Source organism: Dermacentor albipictus, chromosome 3, assembly GCF_038994185.2.
Source record: "Dermacentor albipictus isolate Rhodes 1998 colony chromosome 3, USDA_Dalb.pri_finalv2, whole genome shotgun sequence".
Lineage (NCBI taxonomy): Eukaryota > Metazoa > Arthropoda > Arachnida > Ixodida > Ixodidae > Dermacentor > Dermacentor albipictus.
In genome coordinates this window covers 51,853,359-51,878,108 of record NC_091823.1, presented here as the reverse complement: position 1 = coordinate 51,878,108, position 24,750 = coordinate 51,853,359, and the positions used below count along the sequence as shown (strand labels likewise).

Sequence of the window (24,750 nt, the reverse complement as noted above, 5' to 3'; positions counted from 1 at the left end):
CACAATACGCAACAATCTCAATACAGTGGGACCAAGGCAGTTAGAGTGCGATTCATCCTGCGTAAAATGGCACATCAGGCACAGCCGAACCCAAACAATATAGACAAAATTTTTTATGATCCAAAACGAAGTTGACTGCCGTTGCATCCTATGAGACGGCTGTATTTTGAGGCTGTTGCGGGACCGTCAAAAAAATGTATGCAATAAATTATCACTACGCTGAGCTCTGAAGAGGAAAGGGTAGGGAGGTTAACTAAGGATGTGCCAGGTTGGCTACCCTACGCTTGGGGAGGAAAAAGAGGAATCATACATAGAAAGAAAATAATAGAATAATAGTAAAGAGCCATTCATTTTGAACACATTCGCATAGAACGTCTGCTGTCACAGACATTCGTACAGTCCAGTCGCCTTCAAGAAGGGCAGGAGGGCTTTTGTGCCTTTGTGCATGCAAGAATGCATAGGTCATTGTCCCAGAATCTTTTCCTACGGGAGCGCCCTATTATCTAATAGGTTGAATCTAGCTTGTAGAGTACATCGTTGAGTGTCAAAGGATTGGCAGTCGCCCAGAAGGTGCTGTAGTGTCTCATCAGACCCGCAAAAATTGCAGGCCACCCTGTTCGTCATTCCTGTAAGGAATGAACTGCAGTTGAAAATGCGAACCCCAACTACATGCTACAAGGTGTTTCAGGAAGAGAGTCCGGGAAGCAGGTGAAGTCGAGAGTTAGGGTCGAGAGAATACAATCATGAGTTCGTGAAATACGGTAAATAGCATCGTTGAAGTGTGATGTGGCGAGCAAGTGATTGAAGTTGCCGCATAATATCCGCTCGCGACAGTAGTGTAAGCGCCCACTTATATTTTTGATGAGCCGAGATAGCACCTTTATGTGCGCTGTCTCTCCTGACAATTCCGCAGTGGCTCAGCAACCACTGAAATACAATGTCCTTTCTCGAGTGGTTGGTGATGAGCGTGCCTTACTTCGTACACTAGCTTCTCGTGTAAACCTTGATGTAGGGAAAACTGTATATTTTGTAGAGCTGCTTTCGAATCGCAGAAAATAGCCCAACGATTTGGTGCCTGCTGGAGCACGTAATTGATTGCGTCTTGAAGAGCGGCAAATTCAGCGGCTTTCGACGTGTTACTTAGGGAAGTCTTTAAACTGCAAAGACGATCCGTTCAATGGAACAACCACTGTTCCGGTAGATCTGTTAGAATTGGTTGAACCGTTGGTGTAAATATGATTCGTTTAGGAAAAGCAGAGAAAAACTACGACAGGACTAGCGGTGACAAGTCTGCCTTCTTAACAATCCCAGGAAGTGAGAGGCATACGTTATGTTACCGGAGACACCGCAATTCCGATTTTGGGCCTTTCGCAGGCTTGAAGCCAGATGGTATCGAGTCATGGTGTCTCGCCGCAATACAACAGAATGTTGCCTGTGTTCTTCACACTGTCAAACCGGCTAAATGGTGCGATGTAAGTGGTGAAACATGTCGCATGTGCGCTCTTAGCATCTCAACAACGACACGAGTTAATTCTGATAAGCGCTGATAGGATCTCGACGGGGTGAGCTGGCTCTTCACCGCAAGACCCAGGAAACGACGACGAAGTCGGGCATCGTGATGTTCATAAAAGAAGTAGAAAAGATTCTATTCACTTCATTGGTACATGGCTGTGACTCTTATCCGAGACTCGAGCGCTTCTGATTAACACGGAGGCCAGGGCGGCCTTAAATAACCCCTTGCGGTCTTGTGGTCGTCGACGTCTTCTTGGGGAGCCTGTGGAAGTTTTAGCGCTTTCGTCAGGTTCTGCCGTCGAGCTCCTGACTTTCGGATTTTCTTATCTTCTCCCTTCACTTTGTGTCAGCTCGGGGAATAAAAAGGGTGACGCTGTTTCGGAGAAGAAGGCGATTATGTCGACACGGTGACGCCCGCTTGAACTTTTCGCACATTCGACAAATCGATCATACGGGGGCCAAGACGGCCTTAATTATCCCTTGCGATCTTGTGGTCGTCGGCGTCTTCTTGAGGAGCCTGTTGAAGTATTAGTACTTTGGTCAGGTTTTGTCGTCGACGACCTCCTGCCTTTTGGTTTGTCTTCTCTTCGTCCATCCCTTTGTGTCACCTCGGGGAATAAAAGGAGCGACGCTGTTTTGGAGAAGAGAGCAATTATGCCGACATGGGGACGCCCGCTTGAACGTTTCTCACCCTTGACAGGTCGATGTCCAGGCTTGCCGTGAGAGCCTTTTCTGGGATGAGGCAAATTATCTTGTCATGGGAACGTATGCTTGAATGTCTCTCACACTTGTCAGGTCGACCATAACAGCGCAAAGGGAAACCAGTGCTTTAGGAACAATTGGCGTACTATACATGTGCTCCCGCGTTGTTTTGCGGCGCATGCTTCCATTCGGTAGCCCATACAGTGCCGTGTGTGCGGAACAACAGCTGCCAACGCACGTCATAGCGTAGCTCTATTTCGCGTCAACCAGCCTTGCATTGCGCTCTTTCTTTCTTCTAAATGATCTGCCTGATGTTTCTTCGAAATTGTGCTGTAGGAGCTATTAAACATTAGCACAACTTGTACCATTTACTCGCCTGATGCGACACAACGACTGACCCTCCCCGCGCTCGTATTCCTCAAACGAGGCAGGAAAGTTTATTACAATTTTACAGCAGAATGACACTCAGTGACAAGTTATGCAAGAGAACACTGAGCAAAGCATTACAAATTAGCAAATGAACACCGTTCATAGCAGTGCTTATTACAGAAAAGGGGTGCGTGCAACCCAATAACATGAGGACTAGAAGCAGCAGCATGCTACAACGGCACAGAAAAAAAAAATCTGAACAACGGAACGGCCGAACTAATGGTAACCGAGAAGCCCGCGGCAAAGACCAAGGCAGGAGACACTAAAAGAACCTGTGTACCTATATGAGACGTCGACATTGCTGCGAAATGTACAAACCGAAAGAGAGGGGATGGGGGGGGGGGGGAAGATGTCGAAGACAGCGCACGTAATGAGCACCTCCTGCCACCCCCCCCCCCACTCACACACACCGCCCATCCCTCCCCCCACGGTGCAGAAACAGAGTCGTGCTTCGACTACGTTAACGAAACAAAGGGAACGACGCCCGAAACAGTAAAGAGCGAAGGAAAAAAACAGAAATATAGGTGTCACGCACGTTCCGCGCTGAGGTCCGTTCTCGGTCCGAAGCAGGACCACGGCTCGGCAGTATACATTGTCAGCACCGATGGCGGGGACGACGAAGAAGCTGTATACAACACCAACTGGCCACAATGAAAACGAGAAAACGACGTGAATAACGGCCTCCCATTATGCAGTACACCAATGACCTCTTCTTGTGCTACGCGAAGTCTTCTTGTCCGCCTGTCCTACGGCTGTTTTAGCCTGCACCAAACGGCTCTGTACCATCTGCACTCGTGTTCTTTTTCTCCTGTTTTTGTGTTGCCCACACTTTCATTCTCTCACGTCGCACATTCATCAGTGGTTGCCAGTTTCTCCTGTCATTAGTATTTATTCGCAACAGTTGCTCCAAGATCTCTAGCGCTCTCTTTTCTCGAGCTGTACATCGCCTAAGCATTAATTCAATACCTATATTGTACAACAGCGACAGCCAAGAACAGCAGTAAACGCATTCTAATGCACACTGTTTCACTCACCAGAACTGCTACCCCGAGACAGCTGTACGAGAGAACTGCGAAGCAGCCCGAAAGGAATCATACTAGTACGTTGCTACTCTTTCATTCGCTTTTACTTCTCCACTGATCCATTCTGTTTTAATCAGTAGCATAATTCAATCGGTTGTGAAATAGCAGGCCCGTCTGAGCTGAACTTCGCGAGAGGCGACGAAATAGGCTGCGGCGTGCCACTATCACACAGAGCACAGGAAGTGTCCTTTGTGCAGTCCTTCACAGTCACCACTGTGTGTGTCTGTGTGCGTGTATGTGTCTATGTGTGCGTGCGTGCGTGTGTGTGCGTGTGCGTGTGTGTGTGTGTGCGCGCGTGTGTTTGTGCGTGCGTGCGTGCGAGAGCGCGCAGGAGGCCTTTTATCTCACCCGCTTTAACAAAGGGCGCGAGTACCGAATTGTCTGCATCACGAGCTTTGTTCTTGGCGACAACGCTACTATTACGGTTGCAGAAGAATCCGGAGTGCTGCGGTGGTCCACGGGGTATAGGAGGAAACAGTAACGCAGACAGAGAGGTTACACAAAGGGAGCCCCCAGGCACACAAAAGAGAAGACTATCAAGGGTCGGTATAGAACAAACTGAACCATATATGGAATGCGCTTAACATTTATGAGGGTTCTTTGTGTAGTGCTTGGATGCCTTGCGTTGTATTCAGGTTAGTTCAGCAGGTGTTGGATATGGCCGGTAGGCTGTACAGCAAGAATCCAACAAAATGGACCCTGTACAGTCACACAAGCCCTCAAGATATGCCTTGGTCTACCGCGGAGTGCGTCAATGAATGAAGTTATTGCGGTCGCTCAAGATTACACTATTAGAACGCACAATACCATTGAAACAATGCGTGTGCGCATAAGACACTTCGCCCGGACCCCTACCCACCAACTCGCAAGTCTCCCAGTAGAAAGGCCCCACACCACATTCAGTGCAACTGTCTTCGCGCACAGTGCCTTTCTCAGGTCAGGTTACGCCCCTGCGCCAATACCTTCGATTCCTCCATGGTGTGTGAGCCGTATTCAAACAAACCTTACAATCCCAGGACTTCAGGAAAAGTCGGGCTTACCGCCATCTACACTCAAGGAACTTAATTATATCCTGTACGAGAAATATAGCGACTGCACACATGTCTATACTGATTGCTCAACTACACCAACCAATTCCGGTGGCGCTGTAGTTTAAACTAACAATGGAAATAAGCCAGCGGTTCAAGTCTTCCCATATCACTACGTCTACAGCTGCAGAGCTCGCGGTTCTCCGCGACACGCTTCATGTGATAAATGCTACAAATCGTCAACAATGGGCAGTCTTATGCGATTCAAGGGCGGCCTTGCAATGTGTGCAGTCGCTTATCCGCCATGGAACTCATGATTAGTTCACGCGCGAAATCGTGGAACTCATCACTTGAGAACTATCTAATTTCAATGGATACCAGGCCATTGCGATATTATTGGAAGTGATGACGCATATAAGGCAGCTCTAACGTCAAACACGGAAGACCACTGCATCCCCATTCCTCTCTCAAGGATCGATGCTGCGAGACAACTTCGCATTCCAGCACGCACGCTCTCCTTAGAAGAGTAGAATACCGCACATACAAGGCGCACCAGACTGCAGAGACTAAACCGTTCTCTGCAACTCAGACCTCCAGCCGAAGTACACCGACGTGAAGCGTCTCTTCTGTGTAGGTTGTGGCTGGGAGAAGCCTTCACGAAAGCTTATTCAGCACTAACTGTTAAGGCTAATAGTCCTGCATGTGATGTTTGCGGATGCGAGAAGAACATTGACCGCTTATTGTGCCACTGTCCTCAATTTTAAGCACAAAGACAATCTTTGTCCAACACATTGTGGAAACTCGATGATCTTCCTCTGAGTGACCAGACAGTACTAGAACACCGTACCCACCGATCATCGGCAGAGAAGGCAATGAAGGTACCTTTGCGCTTTCTAAGAATGTCTGGTTTGTCCTAGCGGCTTTGACTCAGTCACTGTCTCTGCGCGTCTCCGTACTCTCTCTCTCCCTGTCTTCCCCTTCTTCTTTCCTCCAGCACAGGGTAGCCAACCGGATTCTTGACTGGGTAACATTCCTGCCTTCCTTATATTCCTCTCTCTCTCCATATATATATATATACATAATATATATATATATATATATATATATATATATATATATATATATATATATATATATATATATATATATATATATATATATATATATATATATATATATATATATATATAATAACACAAACCCAAGAAATCTGCGCTCAATACCTCGTCCCGATCAGGACAGGTATCACGTTGCCCCGATACCACGCAACATGGACCCTAACCTGCACTCCGGCAGGAGGAGAGCATGGGCCAAGTACATGGAGAAAACCACACCACGTTTTATGGACGTCGCCATGTATAAGGCGAAGAACAAGGGCGCAGTGGCGGTGGTATGCGACTGCCCAGGCCACGTTACCTCCGCTGTATTACCTTCGCTCCTCCTTTTTTGCAGCGTTACCTCCACTGCAAAAAAGGAGGAGGATACGTTTTCGAATAACGTGTAAAATCTAACGGTGAAAGAGAACGACCAATTAAATCGAAGGTGGCATAAGCTGCGAGATTGACTATTGGACAGCACCTTGTCTGGTTTCAAAATAACTTGAAGATACCTACACCCCGACCAATGTGGTGCGCTTAAAGGGGTTGGACGTTTCCGCTTCCATACGGAAATCTTGCTCACTTCTCGAGTGTAGAAACCTTTCATTCAAGGCCACAGTGTTCACTCGTAGAGTAAAAAAATGCTTCTGTATAGAGGCCGAGACGTCTAATCCGCTTTGACCATGGTCGCCGCAGTGTTGTTCTTTTTCGCCTTTCCTTAGTATGTGACATTGGTCTTTCTCTTTTCCTCTATCTACTCACCCATTCCCTTACATTGAGTGTGGGTAGGAAACCGGGCGCTCGTCTGGTTGACCACCCTGCTTTTCCTCTCCATGCTCTCTTTCTCTAGGCCTCCCGTATAGCCGAGATCTGTGTGCATCGTTAAGAGACCTTGCACTACATTTCTTATATTTAGTTCACGAAGCTTTCTTAAAGCGTCGTTCTAATATATCGGCGTATTCTCAGCGCTAGAATAAGGCGCTCGCAAAGAAGACAAGAAAAATTATGCGTAAGTGTCTATTTATATCTGGCGGAATCTGAAGACCTCGACCTCGGAGAACCAAAATGAAACAGGCAGGCGAATAAGTGCAAGCATAAAAGTGTGTAGGCCCTCCTTCGGTAACGAATGTCCTCGCAGTAGCGTTCCCATTGTGGAGAAAACTTCAGGCAGAGCAAAAACCTTCGCGATAGATCCACACAAAGCTAAATCCCAAACTAAAGCTTCAGAATAGCGCAGGAGACACGAGACGGAGCAACGCATAGAGAAAGGATCACGACAAATAAGTGAGTGGGTGCAAGATAGGTGGGTTCACATTTGCGTTTCAGATATGGTCCCTGCGACAGAGCATAATCCCCAGAGCAGCGACGAGGAAGAAAAAAAAAAGAAAGATGTGGGGGGAAAGAAGTGATAACCCTGTTTATGCAGCAAATTAAAATATCAAAACACGCCAGGCTTTCGCCCAATTCGTCACCGGGGCACGCGGCGTGGAAAAACAAACCGATCCAAGTAGGAGGTGAAGAAAACCCCTCAGCCAAGCCCACCCCGCTTGCGTTTGACTGCGCAAACAGTCGAGCCTATAGACACACACAGTCCACTTGAGCGTAGGCGCACCAGCAGTACGAGGGGAACTTAGGAACGAGCGTCAAGGAAAGCTAGGGAAGTAGCTATTTTTCTTAGTCCTGAACCGCGTGTGTCTACTTAAAAGCCCTGCCTCACCACAAAATCTTCTTTTTTATTTTTTTTACTTCATGTCCGCAAGAACTAAAGCTGCGGATCGTCGTACGTGCTCGAGCGACAGTACTGGGCATTCTAGTATTAGAGCAGCGTAGTCACATTATTCGTGAAATCTTATGTTAAGCAGAGTTGCGTAGTGGCCACTTCCGAGGAACACTTGCACATTTTCAAACAGCAAGAATGGAATTGGAATGAAATAATGGCACCAGTCTGGCCGGGGGAAGGGGAATGGAATGGGAGCCCGAGATTCCAGAATAAAGTTTCACTAGATTGGGCACAAAGTCTCGGAGCCCCCAATGCTGATTTTAGGCGAGTCTACAAAACCTCTAAATTTACCAGTTAGACCAAAGTAGACATGGTCAACTTAATGCATTTCTCAATGTTTATTCTATACGCCTCTTTCGGCACCTGCCCGTGGGTGACCACCTGTGCTGCGGCAGTTATAAACAGGACGGCATTCCACGTATTTCATACTCTGACGACCCAATCAGTTTCTCTGTTACACTGTTGAAGCGCATTGAAGGACGACAACTTGTAGTTAGAGTAAACTTATAATTAGAGTAAACGTCACGAACGCGTTCATTTTGTACACTCCCGACGCGGCGCCACCTCCTTCCCATTGGCTGCACCATCACGTGGCCAATCACGCAGACACTGCAGGGCCCCACCTTCAGTCAGCCAGATGGCTGCGGCGTGACGTGTGCAATGACTCACGCACTAGGCACGCATTTATTCAGCCGGTACCTCGGAGCCGCTGTGGCGTCGGGGAAGCGGGCTCGTCTCGCATCCCGGAGGCCCGGGTTCGATTCCCACCCAGACCGAAATGTCCCAAATTTCGATTTCCAAGTCAATAGTATACTTCGTTCACAGGAGCCTCCCTGACGAATTTAACGTCTATCCGATCATTTTGTGCGTGTTTTTACTCTTTGCGCCGTCGGTTCGGTCATGCCATCGACGACGACGCCGGATTTTCGCGTAACGGGGTATATAATGCTTTCGCATTAAAAAGGCGAGACAACGCCGACCTAAGAACGAAAGACATTTGAGCAAAGCCTAGGCATCGCGCTACTTTACTTCGATACATAAGTGATGGGCCAGTGCTCCGCGGCGCAATCAACCTAATAGTCTATCTCAGAGCAGCGGAGGTCAGTGCACAAAAAGAAAAAAAAAAATGGGAGCCCACGACGCTTTATTCCGGTCTTCCAAACAGATTCCTCGGCTTTATTAGTGAAAGAACCTCTGAATCCGTCCAATTAACATTACTACGGGGATCATAAGTGACGCTCGTCTTCAAACCACCTGAACACCGAAGCATAAAGAAACGTAAGAAAGGAAGAGCTACATCGATAGCATCAGTAGCCACAAAAAGAATTTACCTAAGGAGGTGCATCGTTCATCGGCCGCTGCGAAAGTGCACGTCGCCAGCTCGGCCGGGATTAAACTGCTCGAGAAAGCGGCAGGAAATAAATTGAATGAAAGAATCATAATCGCCAAGACAAACGGCATTCTTAGTGCATCGCTACATACATGTTTTCATTGCAGCTTTTAAAAAATGCGATGCGATTATCAGCAAAACGCTGAAGAGGCTGCGTGCGTTGTGAACTGGGGCCGCTATGTCTCGCTCTGCCTGGATAAAGCGAAAGAAAGACAGAAAAATACCTGCCACAGCGAAAAGCTTGGCATCACGTTATTGCGAGAATACCAGGGGGAAAAATGCCAATGCACTTCAGCAGTAATTGGGCAGAAACGGAAACCCCTCGAGAATAGTATAGCAGGCTGCGTTTGCGTGACTGGCTCTTCATTTGCTTTGAAAGGCAGGCAGAAAAAAACATTTAAAAATATCCAAATAATTTCTTTCTATGATTTTAGCTGCTCCTACTTTAATTTTTTTTGAGCTGTAAAAAACATGAGCACGATATTTGCAATCACACCTCAAACATAGTGTACGAGTGAATGATATCGATGCTGCACGCAGACCAAAGGTGTGACCAGGCCTTGCAGCAACGGAGAGGCATTGAATACAATGCTCCTGGCTTCTACTTTTGCCGAGATATCTCTTGAAGCAATGACGCAAATGGAGCCTTGGGATATGCGATAAATAACGCATGGCAATTCTTGAATTTCTGTCAGCGTTTTTGCTGTTTACTTAGAGCATAAAAGGCAAGGAATTTTTGGAGGCGGAGTGCGATGTATCGGGTACGGCGAGTGTGGGCATGAAAAGGATTGGCCTTTTCACGCCTTCGGTCGGAGTGTAGCATCGATCATTCTTTAGTAGCGTGTTGTAGGGTTCTAATGTCGCTGCGCGCAAGTGCCTAGTCATGTGATACTCTTTCAAAACTCGCGGACTCTTTTTCAGACCAAAAAAAATTAAAGACAGAGCAGATATGGTCACAGAAAGAAGTTATTTGAATATTTCTCAATAGGGCTGTACATCTTCTATACTGAAAATTTCGCGTTTGGAGGCATATTTTAAGAGTTGGTTGATTAACAAATCTAATAGTTAATAATCCAAACCCATAGGAAAAAATACTCTCAGTTACTAAGATGGCAGGGAGAAATATAGTAAGGTGGTAGCACTCTCGTGACACACGCGTTGATGTTTTTTTTAAGGCTTGACATGAGTTAGCTGAAATACCCTGTTAGCTGAAATACCCTCACAAGAGTTAGGTTACCATATCAGGGCATGTTGCCAGTGGCAGTACGGAAGCCCGTTCTCGCCCGACTGTGCACATGTAAAAAGACATCGCAAAGTTGGTGTTAAAGAGAGAGGGACGAAGATGAGAAATGCCGGTCACGAAAGGAAAGAAAGGCGCAGCAAGGAAATCTCGATCTCCCTCGTGCCTCAGCGATCGATTCAAATATCCATGCCTAGCTGTACACTGTGCACACTCGATCGGTAGAAGACGCGCGGGGAACATGCTGCTCACTTTCTCTCTCTCTCTCTCGAATGCGCTCAATCACTCACTTGCCTGTATTTAAATAAAGGGAGCACGCAAGAAAATGTATATACCATGCAGTGAATTCCCGCCACTTTCTTTTGTTGTGCCTATGTAAGCTTAGTAAAGCCTCCAGCGAATTCGCCAACAGCACGTGCTTGAGTTTCTCTAGCAGACTTATAGCCACGCCTTAAAATTGCTATTGTCATTGAGGTCATTCCAGGTAAATAATAATGAAAAACACAAACGCCTTTCCTGTCGGCGAAACGTGCCCTGCAGATATATCGAACCAGCAGTATAGAAAGTTACAGTGGCAGCCGCTCACCCCGGATTCCTGATGTCAGGCAGCGACCTGTTGAGCGCGATGAAATCGCTGGCCAGCTCATTGAAGCCGTTGACCTTGTACAGCTTGTCATTCATTTTGCCTGTGCCCGCCGGGAGAAAATAGGTGGCATCATGCTCACCGGGACCTTTGGCCTGCGCGTCGGGGATGATCATGGCGTGGACGAGGTAGTCAGTTTTGTCGTCAGCCTCCACTTCGCCACCGGTTGACCGGTTGTTGACAACCGCAGGCTGAGCGTGAAGATGATGCTCCTGCGGGCAACAAGACAGTGGTCACCAATGGTTAACCAACAACAACTTTCAAAAAGAAACGTACAGCCAAAGCCTTGCAAAGCTCACGGGATGCCGTTTAAACAACTCCGTGAGTCGACTGCAGCTTTTCAGTATAGCTGCCAGAGCTATACGGAAGAAGTTCTCTACGTGTTAACAGAGCTCCGTACAATTGCCGTAAAATTGGGTGCAGTAGCTGCTACTCCGGCGTTTATAACTATTCCTAACAGAGACCGTGTTTCAGACGTCCCGTTAAAGTAAGCTTCAGGACGTCTTCAGGCTTCAGGGCGAGTGTCTGCTAAGTTGTCCAATTCTCTCCCTCATTGCAACTAGTTGAGGGCGCAGGCCAGCACAACATCCAGCCTGCCATCCCTTACCACGGCAGTTACATGGTGCTGGAGAATACATTAAAAAATCACCTGTGGTTGACGTGCACCAATAAAATCACTCCACGCTGTACGCACCCACGAACTCACATCTATACAGCGCGGGGCAGGACAGCGGCCTACGTCTCTTAATTGCAGGGTCACCGCGCGAGCGCAACGGAATTGCCCCTGCTCGGTATGACCCGGAGTTTTATTAATTACTATCCCTTCGTTCTCTCATTCACTTCTCACTAAAGATAAATAACGATGGAAGCACTGAGACGATGATGGTACACGCACCTGCGTTTCAACACCCCCGGTCAGTCCTTACCTCTTCTTTCATACCTTCACACATTGCATCATTATCTCTGCCGACATATCCATGCCAGTACACTCAACCATGAGTGCCGCAAGTTCACGCATCTCTCCCAAGCTGCGCTCAGAAAGCCGGCTGCCGTTAACAACTGCCGCCGTACTCTCGCGCATGCTTAGGCACGTGCAATCCGAAGCAAAACTTAGGAAACTGCAGCACCAGCAAAAAAATATATATATATTTCTGGCGCGGCCGGGTAGCCTGGAATAAGAGGGCACAGTTCACTGGCAAGATTTGGAAACTTCTTTGTGCGTGCCGCTCGATTTCAGGCTGCATATCTAGGTTGACGCCCACGCACAAACATCGCATGCATGCACTCACGCCCTTCGCAACACTCGTGGTTTTCCAGGCTCTTGTTCGCGATTGCATGTGCCTCTTTGATACTTCTCGCAGACTCCACATTGCTGGGCGCCGTTCGATCTCTTCCCATGTTTCACCGTTGTTCTTTGGGAGTTGTTAGACACCTCCGTGTTTTCCCCGGAATTTTGCCAATATCGATTCAATTTTTTATGCAGTCTAGAGAAGAGCACGCACGATCGCAGGATCAATGATCTCCATGCGTTGCTGCATAATCATCACAGAGCAGCCAGGAAGCAACCTGGTTTCTCCAGATTATGATTCTCTGCTTTCCTCACAAATTTTTTTTTTAATCTGTCGAGCATCAGCCCTGTTAGAAACTTCGTACAGAACGCAACTGAGCGACACTAAATAGGCAGTCTTAGTTTAAGTAGAGCGTAGAAAGGAAACAATGCAAGGTTTAGAAACGAGGAAAGAGTGCTCATTGTTTTATCACTGGTGAACTCCGATGACTCCAAAGGTCACTAAATACATTCTTACAAATAGCGCCAATATCATATTGTTGTCTTAAGCTAAAACAAAGGAGGAATCACTCTGTTCCAAAAGAAATTGAAGAGAGACCCTACCGAGTCTACTTTAAAAAGGTGGCGCTCTGAAGCATTGTGTTTGCTCCTTCTCAGCCGAAAATCACAGCCTACTGCGTGCGCAGCCACAGGGTTCAGCACCAAGGTTGCAACAGCAACCCACATGCCACAAAGTGCAGATTTACTGCTTTGAATGCGATTTAGTTATCTCTGCTGTGCGTACCAATCAGTGGAAGGTCTCGGGCTCGAATCGACGAAGCTTATCATGCGTAATAGCTCTTGGTGGTTTAATGGTGACCATATAGATATTGTTATTGCCAAAGTGGCGATTTCCCGACACGTGTTTTATAGAACTGTTACGTAAGATCTTTTTTTCCAAGTGTGGGCCCAGATGTCCACCTTTTACCATCGCAAACTCACTTCACTAACTTCGCTGCTATAATATTATCATCATCCTGCAATTTCTCCTGTAACTGCTCAAAACTAATCAGAGAAAAGTGAATGTGGACGCAGGAAGCTTGCTGGTGAAAAAAGAAAGACACTCCAATTAGTGTCGTTATCCAGTCACAATTTACACATACATGGAGGCGAAATTTGAACATTTATTTAGAGAGGAAATTTTGTACGTACATTTCATAAGCTGAGAGGCAGGCTATATCAGTTAATCTGAACGAGACAGACAAGTACATGCGCACAAAGGTGGCATTAAACGAACCACGTTGCGAAGGTGCTACCTAGCGAGAACCTTGAGCGCGAACAAGCTGTCGGAACAGTCGTTCACACCGTCATCCCTTTGCAGCTCTATCCACCAAGACTGAGTACTTCGCATCACGAACATTAGATGCGGTATAGTTGCCTGCTAGTGGAGGAGAATTTCGGAAGTCGCACACATCACTATCATTTATATTTTAAAAAAAAGAAGGTGAGGGTGGGGAGGGGGGGGGGGTTCCGCACGAAGAGGTATTTGTTCACCAGATCGTTATATAAATTTTTCACAAAAAATATGCAGCTCTTTTTTTTTTTGATGCGACGACGCACTGCAAAACCAAACAAATCCAGGGCCGATTTCACAAATTTATTCTTTAGTATATGCCGTCTACCATCGGCTAGCCGCTTTCGCTAGTAATGTGCCTAGTTCAACGATTGGTTGAATGCTGCTCTTAGGCACAGTTGTAGCGTTACAAATATTTTTAGACTACGGGTCCTAATCGACGAAAAAGCGCGATACGTGCTCGACGAAAGCGAGAGAGGCTATCTGTTCTCGCCAATGCCTGCGAGCAGGCGACATCAAAGTGAACACAAACGCAGCTCACGAGCAGAGCGTAGCCACGCAGTTGCACGTTCGACCAGAGTAGAACGTGATACGAGGCGCCAGTGGTCGGGACAGACGCGCCGTTGCTAGGGAAGCAGCAAGTGCGAATCAGCACTCAACGGAGGAACCACCCAAAGAGAGAGAGAGAGAGAAGGAACAGAACGACAGACGATCGCAATAAAAGTCCGGCAGCTAGTGACGCAGAAAACGAAGGGGCGACGTGCTCCACACTGGGATACACCCAGGGGCAACCGCTTCATTAGCAAATCGTCACACGGTGTAGTACAAAAGCGAGAAAGCGTGTCGACAGTGCCGACACGCTTACAAATGTTCACACAAGCTTTTGGAGAACAGTGCATAAATGAAAAATGCTGAGAACCATTTTTACCAGAGGGGGCGCAGCCTCAAGTTGAGAGGCGCACGCTGTAAAGTCACTCGCACGCAAGTGCAGACGAAACCACTCGATCGATTCGTCGCTGTAAGCTTAGGACTCGGGGAGATTCAGCTGTTGCTTCCCGCCACACCCGCGCTTTAGAATCTTCAGCGGACACCTGTACGCATTATTGAGAGCCCACCATTTTCGCATAGACCGTAAGAAAGGAACCGCTCTTTTTTATGAAAGCAGAATGTTTTGCCGGCGTGTGTATTCGCCCATATGCCACTTTATAGGTAAAAGGTCAAATGTAGAGAAGGACACTAGAAGAAGGTGGATGAAAAAGTTGAAAAAAAACGCAGGCACAGAAAGAACATATTGCTAGGCCCGTAAGACATTCGACAACTGCTGAAATAAGTGCAACCTACAAAGTAAGTGCATAATTAAAGGCGGCTCCCGAAAAGATCTCGCCGCAAGACCGACTGCCAAGCCCGGTTTCACGAAGATGCGGCGGCGTGCCGTAAGGATTGACGCGGGCCACATAGACATATGTCCCCATCGTGTGAAGTGATCTAAGGGGCTTTATGCCGTAGAGGTTGGTAAAATTAAGGAAAATCATGATGGCATGTGACGTTTTTGTCCAAAATCCTCGCCTCGGAGTCTGCTGCAAAGCCTTTGCACGACAATTCGTCTGCTGTGAGCTTCGGGGGTGGTGGTGGTGGTGGTGGTGATGTTGAAGCAGGCGGGGTTAGCCTGGCATACATAGCCGGCAATTGTTCCGCCTGATCCTCCTTTGAGTTGAGATCAGTGGTGTGTCACCAGGTGTCGATGAGCCCCGTGTCTCGCAGGAAGGCTATCAGAAGTCGTTGCGCTCTCTTCCTCAATGCCGCGGGCCCTCCGGGGAAAACAACATCTTCAAAGGTCCCGTGAGTTAGACCGCTTTTTTGTAGGTTGTCGACCATTACTTTTCGTTCTGTGTCAAACTGAGGGCATAGCCAAATGAAATGCTCGATGTTGCCAATGTCACCACAGAAAACACAGAGTGGGGAAGCGCGAAGCCCAGTCTTGAATAACCAAGCTGGGGTGTCTTCAGAGAGATGCTACGAACAACGGAGGCCCATTACAGAATTTGGCGCTCCTTGGTTATAGAGGAATCCGCGTGTGTTCAGTCATCTCGTCGCCACAAGAAACACCAACGACAACGACCACGTGAAGATGAGAGATGACGAGATGAAAATCAGTCCTAAAACAACTAGTACAAATACGGTTTCACTCCATTTAGGTCACCACTTAACAATTCCACTTTTTGGCCAACGGACATCCATGGCCTACCATAAATGTCTTCGCTCACATGACGTGCATGCAGGGAGTGAACGCGTCGTAAACCATGCAGAGAGGGATTCCACATCGTCCTGTTAGAACGCAGGAACAACAGCCTAAAGTCGGCAATGGTGCCATGAGAAGGAATAATTCAAAAGGCAGCGGCGTGCGTCGAAGATGCACGCCTGCGACGATACGCGACGGCACGTACTCTTATTTCTCAACCTATACGCGAGCACGCCATCGAGCTGCTAAAGAAAATGGGCCGCCCCTGCAAGCATGCCACTCCCGTTTCCTCTAATCCTACCCCCCGTCCCCTTCCCACTCCGAAGATGGCAAGTACGATCAAAGAGCTGCCGATGGCGCCACCAATTTTAAACTCTGAAGTGCTTGCTCGCTCGAGGAGAGCTCCCCCCCCACGGCCCTTGTTTTTTCCTCGCCTGCGGGAACAGCGCGCGCCCCTGCTCGTGCTATTAAAAACAATTTCAGGGCGAACCTGCCCGATGGAGTAATTAGCGAGTGCGTCGGTCGGTAAATGACAGAAGCGAGGAGGGAGGATGTTATTAGTACATGCATCCTATAGTCCCAACACAATTCAGAAGCCACCTACCCAAGAACATGACCGCAGGCTGCGCTTTTCTAAGGCCACATGGTCCAGCTACGGGATCAGCTCCAATGAGAGGCTAGGAAGGGTGGGATGCGGGCTAGCAACTATGTCACTCACTTCCTTTGGTTGCGGACAACCGAAACCAAACTTGACGGCACCGTGCAAAATACATTCACCCATAAAAATGTTAGCTCAGTTTTTCTGCAATGTCCTACACGTTGCTCATTTGCTTATCAGGTGATATTGTGCTGCATGCCGAATTAGGTTTCTACGAATCCAGAGGTGGTGAAAGAAGTAAATTATGCAGCTCATGTTTCAGAAATGTGATCTGTATAACGCATCCAGAAAAACTAAGAATTATATAAGGTAAGCCTACGTGACTTTACATACATTTCACTACCGTTGCGGTTAAGTACCTATATACAACCACAGGTGCGTCACGGTGCGAATGTATTTGAACAACACACACTTAATCACAAGAGAAGAAATATCCAGTACTTCCACACTACTGTGCGACAAAATGGAGAACATGCAGTAGCCAAACAGCGTTTCGGAGTCATGTGTCAGGCTTTCGGATTTTTGTGCACCCTGCCGAAGCACTCTCCGCCGATGCCTGCAACGACCTTCCTCTCGTTTCGGACTAGAACCACCGTACGACCTTCGCACTACCTCCGACATGTTCATTCCATCTACCTCATCTTCAACGTGGCACTGGTGGTCACATCGCTAAGCCTTTATTAGACAATCGGCGTAGTCATCAGTCAGCGTAGTGGATGCAGCACGCATCGCACCCGACGTCGCAATGTGTAACGTACTTTTAGCATGTTACAAACATATGCATGCGCCATCAGCGTATGTAGCCGATGGCCAGGTGGCACATACTCTCGCAGGTGACACAAAAAAGAATGCCCAAACTGGCACTGAAGAAGCCATATCAGTGCAAGATTTATGCCGAACACGAACGTATTCAGTGAAAGGAAATGCTCAACGGAAAATTTGCATCCACACATTCACATGTCAAGTTGAAATCCACCTCAACGAATAACGGATGCTTGAAAACATTTACATCGCTTCTCGTACTGCGCATGATTCTATAGTCAGTTGAGTACTCTAAAATCTAGAGGGTTCAGTTCGGTCCGCGTTTATGCATGTTATTCCATTCATTCATTCATTCATTCATTCATTCATTCATTCATTCATTCATTCATTCATTCATTCATTCATTACTAACCTATCACAACATAATGTACTGTCTTCTTCCCTTACTCTAAAATTTTCATATAGTAACGCACACCAACTCAAAGGGATTCCAAAAACTAATTTCTCCCCACAGTGACTAACAATGCAAAATAGCCATCTTTTACTAAGGTTCTTTAGAAATATGCGACCGCGTTAACTTTAGTGTTATACAAATCTATATACACTCAGTGTCATAGTTTTATCGGTTGAATTATGACAAAAAAAAAAGAAGACAACGTTTTAATCTACGACGCAGCAGAGAAGCGTAAACGCACGCAGATATCTCTTGGGCCCAGACGGTTGTCGTAGCGCGGATCGCAAGAACTGGCATACATGTAAAAGAAGCATTATTGTTGTGCAACAGCGCGAAAGGAAGCAACAAAATGAGTGTACTAGTAATCTGTATATACGCTAAACTTGCAACTACTATAACTCCAAATATTTTTTTGTGAGCTACTTCTTATGTTGCTAAGTCTCAGTGCCGGTTTCACGGCATTTTTACTATGTACAGACGCGGAGAGCGCATAATTACAAAGAAAGTATAAGATGCTACCAGTAAGTGTCTCTTCATCCGCATGACGAGTACAATCATGTATAAAGACCGCTTCGCAATCTAGCTCTGTGCTGCCAAATTCAGGAAAGACGCATGTCACGTTCTTTCTTCCATGCATGCTAACTGCAAATGCAGTTGAAATGCCACACGTTTCATTTTCCAATGGAAAGGCTGACAAACGTATTACGAAACACGGTCGTGAGTGGGAAACACGTGCTATATTTTTCATGACAGACATTCTGTTTAAAGCAAAGCAAGAAAAATAAACCAAACCGAAGTACCGAGACATCTGCAGACACAGCTGCATTCTTCGACCGCGTTCTGCCGAGCAGGCCGACAAGCTGAAACAAGGTAGTGAGGTAAAGAAACAGCTGAACAAAACAACTGAACAGCAAGATCCCCCTATCCTAGAGTGGTGAAGGCACGGGAGTGCGATAGAAGAAATGGGATAAATGAGGATACGCGGGGCAGTCCCTCTTTCCAGCCGACCAACTACCAACGTCGAAGTGTCATTAGCCACGCACCACAGATACCAGAGAACAGTCTCATTGGAGAAAACAAGCTAAAAAAACCAAAGACAACATATCATCACAAGAAGGAGCAAGACAAAGGAACGAAACAGCCACGGCACAAGAAACAAGCTCCAGCCTGCGCAGGCCTGAACAGCTGTACTATTAGTACCGGCGTAAGGCGTAAAGCATGTTTTCGGTGTGCGTCCTCAGCCTCCGATGCTTCTGTCGCTGCTTCAGAAGCAGGAGTCGCCTCGGACTCCTATCGGTTCACGGCGGTACGCAACCGGCGCTTTATCAAGCAGTCTCCGGCAGCCTGGTTAATCGCCGGGCTAACAGCCCAGCCCACTACCGAGCCGAGCGACAAATAGCTCGCGCGAGTGTGCAAAGCTACAAACACAGTACCGGCAGCAGCAGCAGCAACAAAGTGCTCGCCACAGCACACGGCACCGCACCAAGAAAAGTGATCCCAGAGAACGTCGATGCTCAAGCGGTGTTTCTTTCAATCTGGAGACGCTAGCAACTATCCCTACACGTTCCCTGTTCTCTCTCTCTCTCTCTGTCCCTCTAAGAGAAAAGCACAGCTTTCGTCGAACAGGACCAACTACCCCCTTCCATTCCGCGCCCCTTCAGACAGGTCACCCACAACTTTTTTGTTATTGCCTGTTTTGTACTACTATGTCAAACAACAAATGACATTTCAGAAAACAAGATAAATTAGTAAGTTTTTCAGCACCAAAGTCCAGCCTTACAGGGCTGACTATTTTAGAATTCTTTGAGCGCCATCAAGGGTTCCGTCCTTGACAGCCACGCTGGTACACAATCTTGTGCTTTCTGAATTTCTGCAAATCTCGACATGCATTCTAGAAAAAGCATTCGTGCAGGCCGAGCATCCGGGTCGCAGTGATACCTCGCCATACCGGCGTGCCATAGACAACGAAGGCCAACTAGCATAATAAGTTCAAACAGCAGTCCATCATCGTTTTCTATCGATAAATATCTTATACCGTGTGGATCTAGGGGAAGGTCTTTTTGATAGTCCTCTGAAGTGCATCCCACAACGAAGCAAAGACAAATTCTAGTATTACAAGAGCGTCGATCATAAAATAACAAAAACTAAAAATGTAGACGCGGACAAGGGGAGATTTGCGCTCCACGAATGCACCGGCAAATGAGGACTCGAATCTGCACTTATCTCGCACCAACCACGTCACCACCAGCGATGCCTCCGATAGGCCAGAGAAGCATGGGACTCACCTAACGCGCACTCGGTTAACTTCAATTGTAGATGGAACACAAGCTTGGCTCGAGGGAAAAATTAAACAAAACTAAACTACTCCGGCTGCACAAAAGCGCCACTCAGGAGGTAACTTCTAGCATCATTCATCGAACAAATTAGATTTCAACATGTGTCTAGGCAGAATGAATGCGCATTTATAATTTAATGTATTCAACAAGACACACCGAACGGACTCAAAACTGTCAGCTTCTGACGTCACAAAATATATAACAGCTGACAAGAATATTGTTTACGGTACCGCATAGCAAAATTGGTACAATATGCGCGTAGTGATAGGTGCCTTTAATAACGTAATGGTTATTTGGATAGCTCCACACGATGGACAATATCGCCGATTCAGTCCACGGAAGAGTTTCCAAGTGGATCCGAGTCCTTCCGGTCGTAAGGATTCCACAGGCGAGATAGCTGCTTTCGATTGCGATCCTGTGCCGCTGGGCCACGCACCAACTCGCCCACGGACTGAGCGATATTATCCGTCGTGTGTATCCGCCTTTCGGCGACCTATGGCATTGGTAAGATTGGTATGAGAAATAAAAAACGCGTTTACGAAAGTATCACTTACTATCACATAATAAGTACGGATGCAAGCATGGGAGTAGTAGAGCAATTCGATTGCCTGTATTTTCGCTGCGATGATGGATCGGCGTCGGTTGTTATTAAAGAGGCTTAGCTTGTTCGGACACTTTGCTGTTTAGGGGTCACCGGCAGTGGCAGCTTGTAACGTCTTATCCAACCATAGTGTGTTTCAAACAATTTTAGGTTGCGTGAATGTTCTGGTCGAAGCAAAATCATAAAATGACTGCTTGCTAACGATTAAGAGGAAGCTTTAGTTCGGATCTAACTACGACGCGGCGTATTCAAATACATGTAAAATGGAAAACATTTTTCTGGGATAACCTCTGAACCGATTTTAATGAAATTTGTTGCATTTGAGAAAAAACGCTAAATGCTAGTGACTGTTGGAAGCGGAATTTCAATTTAGGGCCTGGATTTTTTTAAAGATTTTCAGAAATTCGACAGTTTCGAAAAATAGAAGCATGGAGTTTAAGAATTAATAGCTCGGCATCAAGAACAAATATTGCGGTTCTGTCAACGGCATTCATTACATGATTCAAAGCGGACAAATTCAATATGTCAATCTATAGGTTACGTGAATTCGTTACGTTGTGTACAAGGGGTCTGCAAAACCTGTATTTTCATATTGCTAAATTTTTAAGATTCATGCGTAACGTATCAACTTTGTCCGCTTTAGATGTACTATTAGATGCAATTCACAGAATTGTGATATCATTTTTCATTCCCGACTTACGAAGTTGTAAAGTTGATAAATTCCTTTTCTGAAAATTTTCGACTTTTGCCAATCTTTTGCCAAAAATGAATTCTGCTTTTACATGTATTTAGATAGGTGCACCCGAGCTGAAGCTTCCTTTTAAGTTGCTACCGAAGCTTTACACCAGCAGTTGAGCATAATATAGTTGGTCACCGCAGTGTCGCTTTGTTGGCTCCGCGTCACAAGACGGCGTTACGAGCGCTGTTGCTACCGTCTACATATATACGGCAATCTAGTTTTCCGGGAATGGTAACACGTTTACGGACAAGTTAACCGCTCTATAAAGTTATTGCGTACACTTGCAGACATCGAATCAAACAGTTCTAAGAATACAAAAGCGTCCCTCTTCATATATATATTCTGTTGTGAATGCATGCCCGGGCTTTCAGAATGATGTCCGATCCTGAAGAAATATCCTTGTCTAGTCTGATGAGTTGTCACTCTTCTTGGGCATAATGTAATAACGAGTATTTTAAAGAAGTGTCTTCGCGGTATGACATAAGGTCGCATATCAACATCACTTTTTCAATAAGAAATGTACTCAAACAGATAGAAGTGGGATGGGGGTGAGGCTAATGACATGCGAATCGGTATAGAGATGTTCTGCGGGCAACAAGTCCAAAAAACCACCGCAGTGCACTACATGACCGTACGTTATAGCACCACGGCATAGCAACATAGGCGCGCGCGTGAAATGCAAGCTTTCCTCCCAAACGCGCCATCATTATGACGTCTTTCAAGCAAGCACAAACCACGGCCTCTTAGATATGCGTTCCTTTCCGTTCAAAGGGGCCCGCGCGGGCCCCATACTTTGTCACATCTCCCGCTTATCCTCTCCATGCTGTGGAAAACCTTTGCGGCTTGTTTACGAGAGTACGTGCGGCAAGCTTCACGCAGCGCGCAGCTCTCCGCTTTCGTGCGCCGTAGTACAACACAGACGCCCTACACTTCGTCACCTGGAGGCGCCTCTCTCCTGTTTCCCCGCACTCCCAAGTCTCACGCCTCCGTGGCTCACTGGGCGGCCCTTTTATCCTGCGCCAAGCCGGGAAGAAAAGTGTGAGACGCGTTTCGTTTAATTACGCCGAGTTCATTCACGTCCAACGCGCACCGCACCCCAAGGAAATGCTGGGAGACAATGAGCGGGAGCAAAAAAAAAGAAAAAGGAAAGAGCGGAGACAACGAAAAAACAAAAGGCTTCGCGCACGCTAGCCCCTCGAAGGCGTCGAGTAAACAGACTAAAGCTTCATTAAGGACCGCTCTTCTTTTTTCTAGGGCGCGAGATGAATGACAGCAAAGTGAGCGTACGTTCCTCTCCGACAACCTTTCTCCCTCCGAGAAAAGAGAATACGTCAGAGGCACACGGGCTCACAGATGCGACTAGATGTGGGGCGCAGGAAAGAGAAGCGACGCGTAAGCTGCCAGAACCTGACAGGTTGGGTTCGTCGAAGCCGTTCGACCAACAGGCAATTAATCCTGGTTGTCATGAAAATGCCGTTATCATGGCATTTTCGTGAAACCTTGAGTGAATCTGATTTGTTGCACCTGCTGTTGTTACTATAATGACAGTAAAAACACTGCAAACGTATCCTAGTTTTCAGCTTCTATAGGAGCAGTAAGGGCTTTCCGTTTCGGCAAAAAAAGAAGAATGTAGAATTACTAAATTCAAAAGGTTTGCGAAAATTCAAAAAAATTTGTGAACGTTGACTTCGAAGCTGAGCAATCTGCTCCGATAATTTCTTGCTTCTTTTCATTGGATGAATGCAGTCAAACAAAAAGCAAAATAACGCAGAGTCCAACCAGGTGTAGATATGGCAATCATGTACAGGTGAAGACGCCCGGTTTTTCGTAGCAAATATAATAATAATAACATAAAGGAGAATAGGAAGAAGAAGAAGAAGGCGGAGACTAAGGAGGAAAGAAAAGAAGACGGAACATTTTAGTTTTCCTAATATTCATTCATTTAACAAAGTCGGCTATTTGAATTTTATCCAACGAATAAAGAAACGGTATGAGCCGTTTAGACGTCACTCGAGCTCTTACCCCGTTCCATTTATTTTGAGTATTTTTCTGGAAGGAAATTTATTTGTCAGAAAAGAAAGGGAAAAGAGTAGAAATGAACAGACCTGTATGAACACGTATCCCTTGGAGAATGCAAAGAAAAAAAATATAAGGTTACACTCCTCTTTTTCTTATGTGTCAATGAAACATTGTTTCTTAGCAAAAAAGAAAACAAAACCGCGACAGGAGCGGTAACGTCCGCTGAAGTCGCTGTGTGCTATTATCTGTGCAGTGCGCCTTGCGCCTTACACCACCGGAGTGTTTGCAGTGATAAGGGACAAAATGAATAATGTAGCCATCCTAACGCCTTAATGACATATACGTGGGCAAATATGTATTTCTCGATGTCTTCCAGATAGCCATTGCAAAGCTGGAGGTTGCCAGGAATTTCAAGATACGAAACACTCCGCACTTGGGACTGATTCGTTCAACTCTTTCTTCATCGGACATTTAAAACAAACGGGACTTGCGGCGAGCTTCAGGGGAAATCAATAATTCGAATCTGAGCTTAAAAACGAAGCAGCCGTATATACAACGTCAACAACTGCGTGGTAGTTTCGCTGTCCAGAAGTTTTCGAGAACAACTTATAAAAGATCCGCTCAAAATGAGTTTCTGAATTGATTTTCAATAAGCACGCTGGCTGGCTTTGCGAAACACAAATATCGAGAAACCCGCTGGCCATAGACGCAGAAGCCGACAAAAGGTTCTGCAAACAAGTAAGAGGAACTTTTTTGCCGAGGCGGATGAAAACTTCGCACCATGGCTGTTTTTTCAGCAAGCAGCTAAGCTGTGACCTCTGAGCACTTTTCACTTCTTCATCACATCCCCCCGGCGTCAGCTGTTCCTCAAACAACTGATCGTAAGTTAGTCCATCGGTTTCTTCATGCGCATACACAGAACAATGCCTTTGGTTGGTTTCTGCTGGCGTCGTGATGCCACTGTAATTAGGTACAAAGTACAATCAGAACGTGTGCCCATTGGGTAGAATAGTAGTATTGTTTCAGCCGTGGCACCATCTGCCAGTACGCTTAAGTGCACCAAATAGTAGACGTTTTGGGACATCCATTTCTTGCTGCCTCGTAAGAACGTGCAAGAAAAAAAGTCGCAGTTTCGCCCGAAAGACGAAGCAATGATTGCGATAGCAAATCATTAGACAGCTATACGAAGTAAGGCTGGTAGTTTTATCGACTGTATAAACTGCTGTAAGCATTCGCTTACTAAATTAACAAGCACGGTGTCACGCGCGGACAGGCAAACACGAACTCGATGGCCACAAAGACACGCTGTCGGAGCGCTGGCGTGAAGAAGAGTGGCAGCAGCGGTGAGCGAATTCCCATTTGTGCTGCCTCTCGCTTTAATGCTAACTAAGCGCACGAGATCACAACGCGCACGAAGC

At 46.6% G+C, this 24,750-nt stretch overlaps 1 protein-coding gene across 1 annotated transcript in view; it reads right to left on the bottom strand.

The window, feature by feature from the left end:
* Positions 1 to 10,842: 10,842 nt before the first annotated feature.
* LOC139057699 (polypeptide N-acetylgalactosaminyltransferase 13-like) overlaps positions 10,843 to 24,750 on the bottom strand; it is a 95,771-nt gene continuing 81,863 nt past the window's right edge. The window contains exon 2 of the mRNA XM_070536438.1: positions 10,843 to 11,115. Within this exon, the coding sequence (XP_070392539.1) occupies positions 10,843 to 11,115 (273 nt within the window). The remainder of the gene's footprint in view (positions 11,116 to 24,750) is intronic.